General features: G+C 42.9%; 1 protein-coding gene across 1 annotated transcript in view; it reads right to left on the bottom strand.

The window, feature by feature from the left end:
• LOC104375893 (L3MBTL histone methyl-lysine binding protein 4) overlaps nucleotides 1-6,222 on the bottom strand; it is a 36,868-nt gene extending 30,646 nt beyond the window's left edge. The window contains exons 1-2 of the mRNA XM_086625927.1: nucleotides 6,109-6,222; nucleotides 1,936-2,089 (exon numbers count right to left, since the gene is read on the bottom strand). Of these exons, the coding sequence (XP_086482053.1) occupies nucleotides 1,936-2,089; nucleotides 6,109-6,222 (268 nt within the window). The remainder of the gene's footprint in view (nucleotides 1-1,935; nucleotides 2,090-6,108) is intronic.
• Nucleotides 6,223-17,054: the final 10,832 nt, after the last annotated feature.

Raw genomic sequence — 17,054 nt, 5'->3', positions numbered from 1 at the left:
GAAATGAGTGTACCACCTCATTAAAGAAAAACCTCTTTTATCTGTAATATTTTAATTTTGAAGAAACCCTGCCCCCTTTAAAAGTGATAAAGGAGGATATAATCTCAAGGCTGTAACCAGGACACAGTTATAAATCTTTTTATATTTCTTTATTCCTAGTAACCCTCTAACTTGAAAGACAAATGTCAAACAAGTCCATCTTGTTTGGATACTTTTAATACAGTCGGTTAAGTTTAAAAACTTCAGCCTTTATAAATACTTTGTACAAACGAAAATCCTTCATAGGCAGCCTCTAAAAATAGCACATTATTAATGGGAGAATAGAAACAATTATTTCTATATCTAGCAAGGGATATATATTAATCTTTCATCTGAATGAAAGCATGAAAATGTAAGGAATAACTCCAATATATCATTTATATTTACTTTCTCCTATGATTCGAGTTCTTCCTAGTGCAAATTAATTTATGTTTAATATTTTAACAAAACACAATTGCAGTGATACTCATGACCAGGCGTCTGCACCATCCCCATGCATACTTTGCTCGAGTAACTTGACGTGCAAATTGTGCACGGGGGCTCCTGCAGATACGTCGTTTCTATTCTACATTTATTGGCACCGTTTGTGTGCACTGGTTCGATCAATCCATTTTTGAACGCACCATTAAACACTTTAAAAGAAAAAAAAAAAAGAAAAAACACAACACATCACAGAACACTGAGATATGAGTCACTTTGCTTTTTGTTTAAAGTCATTTTCATCGTCTTCTTACCAGTACTTGTACTCATTCTGCTAAGACGACTGACATTTTTCATTTCTATTTGATTGCTCCCTGTAGCCCAATATGAATGTCAGATGGTCCTGGCTGGAATTGGGCAGACAGACTGCCTGCACACAGCGTACATGCATGCCTGTTTGTATCACAACTTAAAGCCTCTCCCTCTGCCATCAGGGACCAATGATTCCAGGCAGGGAAAAGACAAAACAGGGAAAACTTGCAAGAACCAGGAGCGCTTGAAGAGCTCTGCTCAATTAGAAGTCACACTGATCTATGGAATACGCTTGGACTAAAAGGGTGTGAAGAATCCTTAGTACTGAGATGCCCACAGAAGCACCGGCTCTTCATCTGATGGATTGACATCTCCTCAGCTCGCGCAGATGAGGAGGATGACCTACAATCAGCGGGAGCGTAAGCGAATGCCTGTAAGTGTAAGTGAACCGGCAGAGCTTACAACGAAATTTGAGACGATAAAAGCCAGCAGGGAGGACAGGTACAAAGCCTTCTTCCCCAAAAACAGAAATAGTTCCATTAAAATCCTGGGGAAAGCCAACTGGCAGACGTTCATCCAGGCAACAAGAGAAGAGATCTTCCTCTCCTCAAAGAAGAAATTCCCCCCGCAGGGATGCGTGACTTAGTGAGGTAGCCCTGCCCGGACCAGGGATCCAGCCCCGCTAACACAGGCCTTACACAAAGAGGTAACATCCTGTGAACTACTGCCCCAGAAGGCGCTGGTGATGTCGCAGACAACAAGACACTGAACAAGCTCTACCTGCTGTCCTGTGGTGCCTCTGTGACACAAACTAATGTTTGTGTCCAAACTTCCCAGAATCACCAGTTAAAGAGATCCCAGGGTGTAAGTTAAAACTCGGCGTGAGAGGGATGTTTGACTGCGTCGACAAATCTGGCCCAGATCGTTTCTATAACCACACTTACCTTCCACAAATGCGAGAACGACGCGTGTGCCAGGTGCCATTACGACTACGCAGTAATTACATTCACTCTAAATACTCCAAAAATATTCAAAATAAGACAGTGACTCGCTCCACACGCTGTGCCGGGGAGCACCACGCTACCGAAACATGCAGTTCAGTTAGACCTGTTTCTAGAAGCTTTTCCAGAAACTGTATATTCCCTTCCACAGCAAAAAGCTCACCTTCCAAAGCAGCGCTAGAGGCAGCAGAAGCGTTGATAGCAGCTGGAGCAAAGCTGGTTGGGCTGGCATTTACTGCTGAGGCTGAAAGAGTTTTTATGGCTTCTGCTTCTACTTCAGTAATGATTTCTAGCAGTCCAAACTCATTTACACGGAACTGCGGGTAACAGAAGAAGGCAAGCGAGTAAGCAGTAGTAAAAGAGCTAGGAATGGGGACGGGAAGAAACACAGGATTCCCTGAGGAGCAACTAGGTATGAGACAAAAAGAAATAGCAGTATGTACATTAAAAAGCATTAAAAATAAGTAACAATAAAAGTAAGAAACACTCAACACAACTCTTCCTCAAAATGCCACCAATGGGCCCCAAAAAACCCCCAACCATGCATTTTGTTGTTAACGAAGGAAAGCAACATTAATTCTACCTGCTTTGGATGTGCTCCCCTTATAAAACCCAGACGACTGACAAACACATCGGAATAAATACCCTCAAAAAGGCAGTTTAGCCCAAAACTCTGCTCTGATTGTTCAAATCCATCCAAAAAAGCACAATTACATTTATTGCACCTATGACATAAAGCAACTTCCCTAAAATCTCAGTGCAAGCAGGAATCACCCAGCTGTTGACAGAAAGGTCACGTTCCAGCCGAGAACTTGCCCAGTACATTCCCCAGCTGGTGCTTGAAAGACCTCAGAGCACAGTGACAGCCGGGACTGCGCAAACGCAGCGAGCATCTGCAGCTGCGAGAGGCCAGGCAGTTCTCAACCCTTCTTCAATGGCACTTGACAGTCCGGTGGGATATGAACTTCCCAGAGGAGCTGAGGAACGTGGGGATAGGCAGAGGCAATACTGGTAAAGAACAGCAGACACTGAGAAATAACTAGCCTTCCTTCAACTGATCAGCTTGTCCTTGCACAGTACCACTGTGTGAAGCCACAGTGGGGCTCTGATCCAAAGTCAGTTGGGAGACTCTCAAGCCCAAATCAACTGTTTCCGCACAACCTAGAAACGCATGGAGAAGCCACAGGCAGCGCAGGTGGGTAGGTGACATACACCAGTATGGCCAGGAGTCATCGTGTCCGAGCTCCCAGTCCCAGCTCCCCCAAATTTTGACCTTTAAGAAACCCTCCATCAGCTGCTGGGGTAGGTCACCCTCCCACGGAGGTTCTGCTCCGACACAGCACCGGCACACACTCCGCCTGTCCTGCTCCAGGCCAAGAATAAATTCAGATGCAGAACAAGAAAAGTCCCAGCGAAGTGCTCACACCATGGGGTAGCTACGGAAAAGGAATGATATGCAGCAGACTTCAGAGACTCTTATCCTTTAAGCTTAAAAAATTTCTTTGGCTATGAGGGAACACTTCATTGGTCCAGATAAAATTATTGAAGTGTGCCAAATAGCACCAATGTGCATCTTTTATTAGTCCCGATCTGCAAAGGCAACCGAGCACGAAAAAAAAAAAAAAAAAGTAAAAATCACCTTTCTGATGAGCAAATCGCTCTAAAGATGACTCATTCCTTGATCTTCTTTCCTGTCTGGTAATACGGAGCTACTGAACTCCAGAATCAAGGAGACAAGTCAAAGGTGGGTTGCATTTGCAAGCTCTGCTCCAAAGCTTTTATTCATTGCACTTCATTAGTTTGAGACCTTTTCTCGGCTATCCGCTCTTCTCTCAAACCTGCTAAATCCAGTTCAAAAGCACTTGCTTCACCTCTGAAGCAGGGCTCCTCATTGCACGGAGAAGCATCGTTTTTCCTCTATTCCTGCATGCTTCCCGGGCTCAGGGTCCTGCCTCCAGCACCCTATCAAAGCCTTATCCCAAATGTTCTTCTTCCTTTTCCCTCTTTTTTGTCTGAAGTCTGTATTTCTTAAAGCTTCAAAAGATGCTAGACTTGCTTCTAAAAGCTCACTTCTTCCCCTGCAGCCCTGAGGAGACAGAGCATCATTTTTATTTCAGCAGGAAGAGAAATAAGCTATTTCAAAAAAATGATAATTCTGAGTGGACTAAGTTTTCTGCAGGAGACTGTCCGGTTTAGAGAAGAAACCTATCACTTTCCCCAAACGCCCCAAGAGCAGCAGCACAACGGTGCAGATCCCAAGGGTTCCTTGCCATGGCTGATGAGGACAGCTCAGCATCATGAGCAGAAGGTCAGTGGAAGGAGCGTCTCCAGAGCTCTACGTGCCATTAAGCAGCCAAGCGAGTGAGAAGCAGAACTCGCAGCTGGAAGTGGGGAAGGGTGCCAACGTCATTTTGTATTAGCAGATTAGTCTCTGGGGTAGAGGCACTCCTGCATACAAATTAACAGTTCTGATTCAGCCCAAACCAGGGAAGACAGCAGGCTGTTTCCTCCTTTAATAATTTGCTGGCGTACCTGCAGCCACATAAACTGGTGAAGTCCAGCCAGGCCCCAGAAAAACATAAGCTTGTGTTAGAAAATCAATGAGCATCTTTATTAAGTCTCTTATCTGATGCTGAGGACCAGCTGATACATGGAGGCAACCACTAGTTTCATCCTGAGAATCTTCAAGGCAACATCCCTCCTAAGTTCTGGAAATACATAACTGTGCTACTATCAGGACTGCATCTTCCTTTACACAAAGGGGTTCAGTATAGCACGTTTGGTAATACGAAATCCACACAAACCCTCCAGAAATAATGTGTCCTTCCTGAGAATTTTTTGAAGGGAATTAAGGAAAAATGTATTTGATTGCGTACGCAAGAACTGGCATGTTGCGGGAAGAGAGGGAGGGAAAGGATTAAACAGCAAAAGTCAAAAAAAAAAAGTGTTTGGCATTTCTGCAGGGAAAAAAAAAATTATTTGGCATCTTAAGAATGAAGTGGCTTCCTGTGCAGCTAGTTATCATGTTCCAGATAAGCATTCCTACCAGACTCACTAACCATGGGACTCACTGCTTTTATACTTGATCATCTAATATAAAACAATACAACATTATTTGGTGCCTTTCAGTCCAATAAATAACATAGTGCTTCACTGATTCTCTACTATTACGAGAAATCAATACCAGTGAAGCTGTTTCTGCAAAGGAACGTTACTGCTGTTTGAGAGAAAACCTGTGGCAATACATTGTTCAGCTCTTTTAAGAAGCAGAAATATAATTACTTTGATTAAGGACAGGGTAAAAGTTAGGCCACTGTGAAATAATCATCCCAAGGACCTCCTAGAAAGCCAGTGGACACGATTCCATGCCAGTTTTACGGGAGTGTGAACCACTGATCTGAAAATACTTGAAGTATGCCAAGTTCATCCATGTTCTCTCGACATTTGCTGGCAGAAGCATTTTCCTCGTAGCCTAAGCGAGGTCTGACAGCCCATGTAGAAGACTCTTCTGCACAAAGGGAGAAGGAGGAGGGGAGGAAGGGGAAGACTGTCAACACTTGCAGAAGGTGGAGGTCCTGATTCTGAATACTTGATGTGATACCAACAATGTGACTTTTCAGAGCTCTCAAGTCCCTTCTGCTCCAATTTATTTCACTTGAAATTGATCTTTCCCCCTCCTGAGATTCAAAACTTGCAGCCTTGAGGACAATTTCATGTATTCATTTTCAGCCATCAGAAGTGCAATTGAACTGAAATAGCAGTTGAAGGTAATTTGGGAAACAAAGACTCTCACCCTCCTCCCTCCTCTAACACAGAACACCATGTTTGTGACCATCAGATCTTGGTTCTGATTTACACAAGAGCTGTATTCAGCACCGTCACGAACACGTAAGACACAGACTGCTGTCAAAAGCTGCAAAAAACAACGACTGATGTGAAAAGAACCTCAAGACTCAACCCCACAAATGGAGGAAATTTGTCTTTCAGAGAAAATGTCTTTCTCATGCTAGGCTAAAATTAACGGGATTTCTGAGTATGTTTTATGGACATGACTGAGAATTAGGAAGATCAGGCCCATAACTTCTATCAGCAGAAAACAGTTAGTTAAAATACTTCCTGCCTTTAGAAATCAATTAGAAGGGGAGAGGGGGTATCAGCAGGCTTTTAGAAACATTACTAAAATTTCACCACTTCCTTGGTAATACCAACCCACTTGTTTAAAACAAAGCGTTTTCTCTGCACAACTTTTATCTGCAAACTGCAGAATATATTGAAAATATTCTGGGCTGCCAAAGGCATGGTGTTCACTCATGTATTGTGTTCCTTGGTTTCTTACTTGTATGTTGCTACCAGGCAAGGTACCAATGCCGTCTTTCCAGTCTAAGCCATTCAATACATCACGGTCTGCTGCTGGGATGCTGATGATTCTCTTCCAGACATTCTGTTCCATCTTTCTGCTTAGTCTTTGGGCTCTTTATTTAATTTTAAGAAAGAAAACTAGGGTGTGAAAACAAAACAAAACAAAAGAGGTAAAGAATAAATAGGCCTGATGCTTACATTTCAGAAAGGGTTTTCAGAGCAATACTAGTTTCAAAAGATGGGAAAAAACTTCAAACTTGCATTTTGCCCATGACACTTGAGTAAATATGAATAGAAAGTTAAGAGCGTTAAGCGTATGTGCAGTTTGAGGACAAAAAGATAAACCAGCTTAATAAATTTTAACAGTTACTTGATTTGTTTCATGTTTTTGCCAATTACAATTCACTGGCAAGATCCTGGGGGTCTCTGGATTCAGTAGGAGCTTTGATCCGGATATTAGGAGTACCAGGATTTAAAATGACAGAAACACAAACACACAGGTGCGTGCACAAACTCATACATTGTAGACAAGTGACAGGTCTGTACGACGTGGGGGGGAGCAGCAGCACCTAACGGCTGTTGCCAGGTCCCTCTATACTGCTGTAATGCCAGGGCTCTATGCTGGAAACACTAAAAGGCTCTTAAAAACACTTAATCTCCATGTATTGCTTTTGCATCCCAGCAAATAAACTAATGGGGTCCATTAGAAGACTTGACTAAAAGCCACACTGCTCTATGGGCTGCCCATATCCAATTACTCAACTATTTTTGCAGTAGATACTAAACAAACACTGACCATAAATTAACTATATATTCCTGCCCTTTAAATGTATTGAATATTTTCAATCTATGAACATAACAGCTTCCTTTAAAAAAATAAAAAGAAAAAAATATTTACAACCTTCCCTTGAACCGGCCGCTCTACTAATTTTTCCAGCATAAGCAAAACCACTGCTGTTCAGTTCAAAAGCACAGCCCAACTGACAGGTCTAACTGCATTCCTGTGGGAATGGGTCAACACTGCCCAGGGTGGGGGGCTTTGCTCTGCCATTTGAACGTTCCACACTGAATGCTCCGAGTTGGACAAGGTCACTCCGAGCTCTTAACTCAGAGCAGCACCATCCGAGGACCACACGCTTGATCTGCCTTTGGCAGATTGTTTCTCCCCTGGAGTACTGGAAAGTGCCTTAAGATACATGGCCCGGGCAGGTTTTTAACTGCTGAGTGCTTGAATTAGGGCAGGTGAACTCTACTCTTGATGCAAAACGTTCCGCGCGCCAGACCTTGGACCTATAGGTTGAAAGCACTAAGTTCAATTCAGCCAACGGCCAAACCCAGATCTGATGTAGGACAATATCTGACGTTTGAGCATTCCTACATCTCTAATTCAAGCACCCCAGCGCTTTATAATTATCTTGATTGGGTCAAAAGCAGGACAGACCTTTGTAAACTGCAATACCAAATACCTTTAGGTAACAGAACCTAATCCCTGCAGGAGTTGTTCCTCCTTTTTTCCCCTCAAAGTATAAAATTTCACCTCCTTACAATCCTGAATAATTGTGAAGATTAGTCCGAACGAGTCGGGAGGGTGAAAACGGGAGCGAAGCGGAGCAGCAGCCAAGCTGCAGGCACCAGTTCAGCTTCCACTGGTTTTAACGGAACCGCAGGTGTGGAACATCCACAGTTGGTGTCCTCGGCAACGTTCACGGAACGGATCCATCAGCACCGCGCCCCACGGCTGCACAGAGATTTAGGAATCGGACTAAAGGAGCCTTGCATAGGGTGGTATTGCTCACCACACCTCAATATTTGATGCAGCCTTGTATGGTTGTAGTCAATGTTTTGATGCCAGTTTCAACAGGGCAAACTCATCACCTTTTAGATCTTATTCTTTGCATTCAGGCTTTAAAAATAAAGAAGCTCGAACACCAAGACTATTTACAGAGCTCCCTCTGGGATGAGAGGTTTGGAAGATACTTGGCACAAGTAATTAAGTTGTAGGATTTATTTAAAACTGGGCCAGGAAAACTGTCAAAAATCACAATGTAGATAATAATCTTGTGCTAGCCACAGAAGACCTGATACAATAATGGGCCTTTTTCATCTCTATAGTTTATAAATCTAGTAAAACTCCTAGAAAAACATAATAAATTACTTTTCTTATAATGCTCCCTATCAGTAAAATCTACAATAAAATCAAGATGGCCCAATAAAGGGAAGCAAATTGTGCGTTTAAAAAGACAGCAGAAACTAACTTGAAACATTTTGAAGAGCCGCAGTCAAACACGAATGTTCCCCGTTTGTCCCAGTTTGTGATTGATTTTCATCTTCACCATTTTAAGACTCGGAAACGTTAACACAAAAGACTATGTAGCAACACGAAGATGAGTCACTCCGTCCCAAGTTGCAGATTCAGATTTATGAGATGATAAATGACTACCACGCTGGCAGAGATAACGGTTTATAATTAATATGCTACCACCCAGAGTGCTGTGCTTTATCTTTAGATGGGGAATCCAGAGGGAGAGGAGGTCAGAAACACTCAGGTTTAGATCTCGTTTCTACCACTGAACCACAGTGCAGCCTTGGAAACCTGCTTCATCGTTGCTGTAGAAAACCAGCTTTGGCTTTTAACATCCATCTTGCCTTAGTTAAGAGAGAACAAAAAAGAGAAACGGCACAAGTTCACACAAACAAATAAAAGTGTGAAGGCTAAATGGGTGGATGGGGGTTCGCTGTATTTCTCCATACACCATCAGACCTAATGCGGAGAGAAATATTTCAACAGAAATCCCATTCCAGATGCTGTCAGGTTGATTTCCAATGACAAGAGGATTTCAGTGTCTTTATATGAGGGTAAATGTGAGAAACACAACGGAGCAATAAACCCAAAGACTGTAAATCAAGTAACAACGCTCTGAAGTTTGCAGCCCTTCTGGCGAAGCCTCCATGTACCAGGAGGCAAAATTCCATTTGAGAAGCAGCTGGCATCGAGAAAACCATCTGATACTGTGCTGTTCTGGGAATAACCAACTTACAAATCACCTTTCTTCCCCGAAACTGAACGGGAAACCTAGCAAAGCCGGTCATTTAATTCAGTGTAATATATAAGCACTCAAAGCAAGTTGGCATTCAGAGCTCCGTGCATCCCCAGTTTCCTGTCAGATCTGGCAGCGGTGTCTAACACCCAACGCGTTAGATCTGCCAGTCACTCTGATGATGTTAGCAGAGAACTGAACTGCAATTTAAACAGAAACAAAAAAAAAATCAAATTCATGACTTCTCGCAGGGCACAACTAATCTGGTCTCAGGAACTGCTTTGAACCTTTACCAGTTCAGACACAAAAATCATTTGCCTGTCCTTTGCTATGACGATGACTGATCATATTTTACTCACCCATCAAAACCTATTACTCACCTCGGGCAAGTAATATTTTGCAAGGCTGAACTAATACCATTACCAAAAAAAAACCCAGCCTCACCTCCAGGAACCTCATCAGTCAGGGACCGAAATGAACTTTCAGAGGCAGCAATGGAACAGTACCAATGCCTCGAGAGAAAGCGTTAGTAGCCACTGGCAAGTGTTTAACCATGTGAAGAAGACTTAAGTGCTTTCATTATCTCTGTCACTGAACGGAAAAAAAAAAGATTAAATTCAGGATTGAAGAATCCCAGGCTCCACCCATTGTACTTCCCACTAATTTTTGTCATGAAAAGAGAGGAAAATTTTAACTAAAAAACAAGGACAATATTGCTCTGAAAGATCAGAGGGGGAAAACGGGTCTAGGAAAGGAGAGATGCCTTGGGCTTGCAGCATGGGCTGGAAGGGAGAAGAAGCAAACGCTTTTTGTCTCAGCTCTGCCGCAGGGCTGCTAAGATAAACTACTTTGGTTTCGGGAGTTTGCCATGTCCGTTTGTACAACACAGCCCTTCCAAGGTGAGCCTAAGTACACGTTAATGCACGGATTACGCTTAGGTGGTATTGTGCTGGGAAACAAATGAACCGGCACCGTGGCAATGCCACTTCAATCAACTGGTAAGACCAGACAGCAATACTGGGAGTTCACTCTAAGCCCAGCAGCTGATCCTAGTACTAAGCCCAAACCAGCATCACAGCTCACAAGCTGCCACCTCTTGGTTTCTTGACACGGTTATGTCAAAAACACACACGCACGCACGTATTTATTTCAGCTGTCGAAAGAAAAGCACTGGCACCGGCTGCTGGCCACAGGAGTGGACTTTCTGCCAAGTGCCCATTTCGCACACAAACCCGCTCCTTGCCCTGCTGGCGTGCCAGCCAGCTTACCCCCCGGGCACGCCGGCACGCGAGCGTGCGGCGAGTCAGCGGCACGATCACACTCACTTTGCTACCTTTCTCTTTAGATCCACGTGGCATTGTGAAGCCAGCGAGGATGCAGCCTTTCTCCTGTCCTGTGTGCTGCAGGAGCTGGAGAGCGTTCCGATCTATGCTAAAGAGATGGGCAGGGAGGCAAAAGAAGGAACAAAACCTACTTGCACAAAAACCGTCACGTTCAGAAGCAGCTCCACAGGAGCGACCCAAAGCACCCCCTAAGCAAGACGCTGGAAGTTCTGCCATTTCTAAACCTGATCCCTTCTCTACAACAACAGATGCAAGATATAAATACTTTCCATCACTCGTAATCAGAACTATTTTCACTCAAAACTTAATGACCTGCAAGGAAGGCGTAAGATTTGTGGTTCAAGATAATGCCAATTTTGTGACAACATAAAAATTGCAGTGCTGAGGGAAAAAAAGCGATTCCTCTAATGAAAAACGAAAAGTTCAGTCACACCGCTTACATGTTTAACTAAGACACAAAGAATTAATTTTGCAATAAAACATGCTCTTAAAGTAGAAGTAGTTAATGAAAACAATCAAGAGGAGCACACCATTATCCATAATGTTTTGTTGTCCTCCAACATTTATGACATCTGTAACGGCTAAACATCGGGTATAGGCTCCCAGACAGACGTTTTAAAGGGATGTCAAATCTCTGCACTAGTTATTTTATTTGCTTCTGTTCTGAATCCACTTTATTACACTGCACTTTTCTGAATACTCGTCATTTTCTGGGGAATAATTAAGCTTGGTTATCTATGCTCCAAATGACTGGTGTTAAGGGGACTAGTCTTAAACTCCAGAACTACCAGTACCTACTCCACAAGTTTTTCATGTATCATACTGACACCAACAGCAATTGTTCCACGTTGAATAATGCATGTCAACTACTTGAAAAGAAAAAAAGTGCACAGAATCGACAATGGAAGCTTAGAAACTACAAGTAAGCGCAGGCTTGTCTTTCAGATCCATTTGATGCTGAAGTCAAGAGGCAGAACCAGCCGGAGTGCCCATATTCTGTGTACATAATTGTGCAACAAAAACTGCAGAACAGATTTTTCTTCTGGTATTTGTTTTCTAAATAGCTTGGTAGAGTATGCAGTCAAATTGTTATTTGCAGATTTAGCATTACTACAGAATGAAGGAATTAAAGTAAAATCTGTCACAGATGGTTATACAAAAACATCCAAACTTCTTCCAATTAAGCATCACATGCCTTCTTTGTGTTAAATACAATGAGAAATTGCAAAAATACTGCTGTCCCTGTTGCAGAAAAGGTTAGGTCAAAAATGAATCTTCTTAGAAAATGATCAGAGTCTGGAAAGTGTTTAGCCAAGGAACTAACTAAACAAAAACCTAGAGAAGTACTTTTTCAGGTAATATGAAAAAAAGCACAGCTTGCACACATATCTAAGCCATTTTCCATCCCTCCCTTCCCATCAGAAGTTTCAGCAAGTACAGATGGATTGATATCACAGTCATGAAAGGTGAGCAGGGGAAGAAAATGTGCAAATTTCATGAGCAATATTCCTGTTATTGATCCAACAATGCACTTAAGTATATGCCTAGTCCTGCTTGATTTCCTAAAGGATTCTGTGCGCACTTCAGAGCTTCACTGAGAGCATCTATGCAAGCGCCCAGAACCCCACGCTCTCTTTACTTTGACTACATCACCCAACTTTTCACCTTGAAAAGTTATAAACCAAATTTCCAGCACTCTCTTTAAAAACAAAAAACAAAACCCCCAAAACCTCCCTCGCAATCCACACAGAAGTATCAATATTTCCCAAATGTGATTTACAAACATCTTATGATTTATAAACCAAGGATAAACAAATGATACCCTGGGCTCTGATACCCTGGTATCAGCTGTAGCACAGTAAGAGTTACAAACCAGAGCTGAGATGCTATTTTTTTGCCACAACCCAGTACCGTCCCCAATCTTGCCATGCCTGCTCTCTCAACTGAGTGAGCCAGGGCAGCTGTAGACCCTCTCCAGGCGTTTCAGAGGCAATTCCTTCTCAACACCCCTTCTGTAGCCCAAGTACAGAAATCTGTACCTGGTTTCAATACAAGTGAGTGACAACGAAAAGGACTGCTGAGCAGGTCAGGGCCTTGCACTCTGTGAAATAAATACATTTTTAAAAATATATCTTTATGGGACTGACCTATGTATTTACTTTATTAAAAAAAAAAAAAAACAAACTTGAGCGATCCAGTCCTACACTAACTCATTTCAAAAGCTGTGTTATGCCACACTTACATATATTCCACCCCCAAAGTGGATGTAGCTCCAGCACCAATAGGGAAACCAGAGCCCAGGCTCCCGTGCACGGGAGTGGACAGGACAGAGATCGGGCTGCTGGGTGCTGTGCCGTGCTGCCATCCCTCTCCAGCCATAAAGACATCCTCCAAACACAGCACAAGGAAGAGAGCAGCTCCTTAGGGCTACAACAAAGACATAAGAGTTTAGCATTAACAAGGGAAGTGAAGGCTGAAACTACGGTAGCTCACTCTGTAAATTCACTGCAGCTATTCTCTCCCTGCTTCTGCGTTCTCACCACTCACATTCCAGCTTCTGGAGACACCATAAAGCAGCATCATGGAGACCAAATATGAGTAAGCAGCCAAAAAAACCAAACAACAACCTGACAAACTATGTGCAAAGAGAAAAGAATGGGTCACACAAAGACATGGAGCAGCAGGAACGCAAGAAGAGCCGCCATGTGCTATTTGAAAAGCCATCCTGATGCAGGTTGGAAGACACGGCACACTCCTGCAAGCCTCCCAAACCTCCTGTCTCCACTGACCCCACCACACAGAGACAGATGAGCCACAGCAGCAACTGCTTCCTTGCCTGGGATCATCTGATGTGCCAACCGGACCTCAGCTCGGCACCGCCCTGCTCCCAGCCAAACAGCAGCACGCCAGGAAGCTCTGATCTGCTGCGCACCAGTCAAGAATGAACTCTGCTGCTCCTTATGTTCTGGTTTCTTGCTTAAATCATGTCTTTTGTTCGGTTTAAAAGCATAAATAGGGTTATCAAAACAAATCCTGTGTGGTTCATAAATACAGCTTCTACCTCTGTTTGCTTAAATCTACCATGCTTTTATCCTATCATTTATCTGGATTCGATCAGAAATGAAAAGAACCAAAAAACAACCAGGAAATGAGCCAAAAGATGCTAAACCTAGTAATAAAACATCCATTCCTCGGAGGTGAAGTATTTTGCCAATAAGTTGAACCATCCTCTGGAAAGTAACCTGCCAAATTTAGCAGAGCACATCTGCACACACACCTCACCTGTGGAGCTCAATTAGTGCTACTAATTAGGAAGGGCTGGGTTTGGTTGGATCTCTGTTTGCTTCCACTGCTAATTGATTCCACGTGTTGGAGCATTCAGCTGCCAGCCTTCAATTAACAGTTGGTCATTTTTCCCAAAAAATTTCCAATTTTTCCACCCACTGTGCTACCTTCTTCCTTTTCCTCTACCTCAAGACAACACATTGCTGGACAGCTTGAGAAACGGCTACAACAGATCAAAAATTATAAACTATGGGAGAGAGGGAACAGTGCTTGTCTAGGGAAGAAGAACTGACATTGCAACTCAGGAGCCACCTTGTCATTCCGCAGAAAGACTGTAACAGTCCAGGGTAACTGCTGCTGTGGTTCAGTCTGGTTTTGACCCAGTTTAACTACGTTTTCCTGATATTCAAATTGTGCAATTCTGATAACGGGACTTTAGGCCTCCAAAACTCTTTCCCGCGCAGAGGTGAGGCATGGATTGGCACAGGAAGGTTGAGCAGACCATGCTCCACACCTTCATCCACACCTCCATCACCACCCTGGGAGAACTGCATCTCACTACCCATCTCCCAGTGTCAGGCTTGCAGCAAACTGTACTTCTCACCTCTCCAAAAATACCAGCATGGTATTCCAAAAATCCACACACAGCACTCGTATGGAAAAGGACAATGGGGTTATACTGAGGCTTTACCCTCAAATTCATACCCCTCCCACCTACGGAATATACACATCATCACACCTAGAAGTGTTTAGACTGAAAGCTTTGCATGAAGATAAAAGTGAGATAAGGGAGAGCCAGACTTTCTCCTGCAGATGAAACAACACAATTTTAAGCCAACCATTCCAAAGTAAAATTGCAGATGCTGTTTTAAATAAATTCTAGATGCTGCTTTTAAGAAACAGTCTAACAACCCATGGTCCTGCTACTGCCTTGGAATTCCAGTAAATAAAAAATTGGTGGTAAAAAGTGCAGACAAACAGCAAAGAAAACACACCCTTGGGCCATGAGGAGTCAGTGGGTCAGGAATCGTCTGCAGAGCACATGTGTTTGTAACCACTCACCCTACTGCAACTTACTTACTGTGGCAATAAAAACCACAAAGGCAAGATAAATTAACTCTGGCCGCGGAAAATGGCACTGGCCCTGCACAACCCGCCCAGGAGTTGTACTTGGCAGCTCAAATCCGGGTTCCATTTCCACCTCTGTACTCACCATGAATTACAATTTATTTCACAGGCATTCAGCCTTCACGGGATTATTTGCAATGTAAGGTGCGATCAATTTTAGGCCAAAACTAGAGCACAGAGGCCAAAAACGTCCTCCGCTTTCACTGCATCTGTAATTACTTTATAAGAGTACAATCCAGCAAATTACCCTGGGGACTCTTACTAATTATTATTACATATCTTACACTGCCAAGTAGAAATACTCACCGAGGAAAATACTACCCTCCAAAATATATAATCTAAATAGATGGGACACGGAAGAGCGGGGAAGTAAAACACCGCCGCTAACGAGACGACATCGGACTGCTGTTAATTGCTGCGCGGTAAGAAGGGTTTGCGGCATCACCAACTCGTTTTCTCTCCTTTTACTTCTGTTTTATGACACAAGACACGAAGCAGAGAGGTCTTACGCAATGCGGCGCAAGGGATCAGAGTTCTTTATCCCGTAACCCCAATTACAGACCAACACGCGTGTGTTTTTCTTTCTTTTTTAAACTTATCTGGGCGATGTTTGAATAAACTAGAGTAAATGTTTTCATATTAAAAATCCAATCCACCTCCTCGTGGCACCCAGCGTCAACAAAACTGTCCTAATCCCTTTCTTCTGAACACCAAACATTATTAAGATTGTCCCACACCGATCTCCACCCGGAGCACTGATTGATACTTTTAAAGTTTTATATTTATCCCTCTATTTATCCGGCACCGACCTTCCCTCTGTTCATAAAACGTTCATGTTATTAGTTCTGCTCTTCAAATCAGCTGTCAGAAAGTTTGACAATGTTTTGTGGGGTTTTTTTGGCTCATGTAAAAAAATCTCTATTTTCAAACTTAAATCTTTCTGCTCTTGGCTAAGTTGCCGAGATCTCTTTCTATTGCAATACATTTATTTTTTAAATTTTTAATTATTTTTATTTTAAATGTTATTTCTATTTTTAATTTTTAATTATTTTTCTTTCTATTTGAAATTTTTAATTTTTATTTCTATCTTTAATTATTTTTAATTTTATTTCTATTTTTAATTTTAAATTATTTTTATTTCTATTTTTATTTTTTATTTTATTCTATTTTTAATTATTTTTTATTTATTTTTATTTTTAAATTATTTTTATTTCTATTTTTATTTTTCTATTTTTAATTATTTTAATTTTTATTTTAAATTTTAAATTATTTTTATTTCTATTTTTAATTTTTATTTTATTGTATTTTTATTTTTAATATCTATATCTTTTTAATTTTTAATTATTTTTATTTCTATTTTTAATTTTTATTTAATTTCTATTTTTATTTCTGTTTTTAATTATTTTTAATTTTTTTATTTTATTTTTAATTATTTTTTATTTTATTTTATTTCATTTTCACACTTCCAAACAGTTTGCGCTGTACCAGGTAACACCGACTTTCTCAACCACCTCTCGCAGACCCATCAGAAACGGGCAAAACACCCCAGAAACTGTAAAATATTTCACTAATTTTGCTCCGCAGCTTACGAAAAACTTAAAAACTCTTCCGAACGCGACTTTATCTGCGCTTTACGGCGGACTTTCCCCTTTAGAGCGGTTTAAAACCCACTTTCCTCCCCCCACACCGGGAGCTTTGAGGGAAACGCTGAGGGGTTTCCTCAGCGCGGAGGAGACCCCCCGAGAGAGCGGCTGGCTCCTTCCCGCCGCGGGTCGAGCTCCGACGGGACGCGGGGCTGCCCCGCACCGCGGCGGCGCCGCTTCCCCCTCACAGACCGCGGGGGCCGAGACGGGCCGGACCGCTTCGCCGTGGCTTTGCCACGGCGAAGCGGTCCGGCCCGTCTCGGCCCCCGCCGCAAGATGGCGGCCGGCGGCTTCCCGCGCTCCCGCCGTTTCCCCCCCTCCCCGCCGCCCCCACTCACCCCACCGGCCGCTCGCGGCCTCTGTCGCGTATCGCGGCTTTTTCTCTCCAGCTCCCGACAACGATCGGCGCTGCGGCGGGGCCGCGGGGGAGCGGGGCGCATGCGCGGCGGGCCCCGTTTCCCCGCCGGTCCCGGCTGAGGCGGCGCT

The sequence above is a fragment of the Tauraco erythrolophus genome, chromosome 24, assembly GCF_009769465.1.
Source record: "Tauraco erythrolophus isolate bTauEry1 chromosome 24, bTauEry1.pri, whole genome shotgun sequence".
NCBI classification, from domain to species: domain Eukaryota; kingdom Metazoa; phylum Chordata; class Aves; order Musophagiformes; family Musophagidae; genus Tauraco; species Tauraco erythrolophus.
The sequence above is the reverse complement of the archived record's forward strand: the minus strand, read 5'-3'. Positions and strand labels throughout refer to the sequence as shown.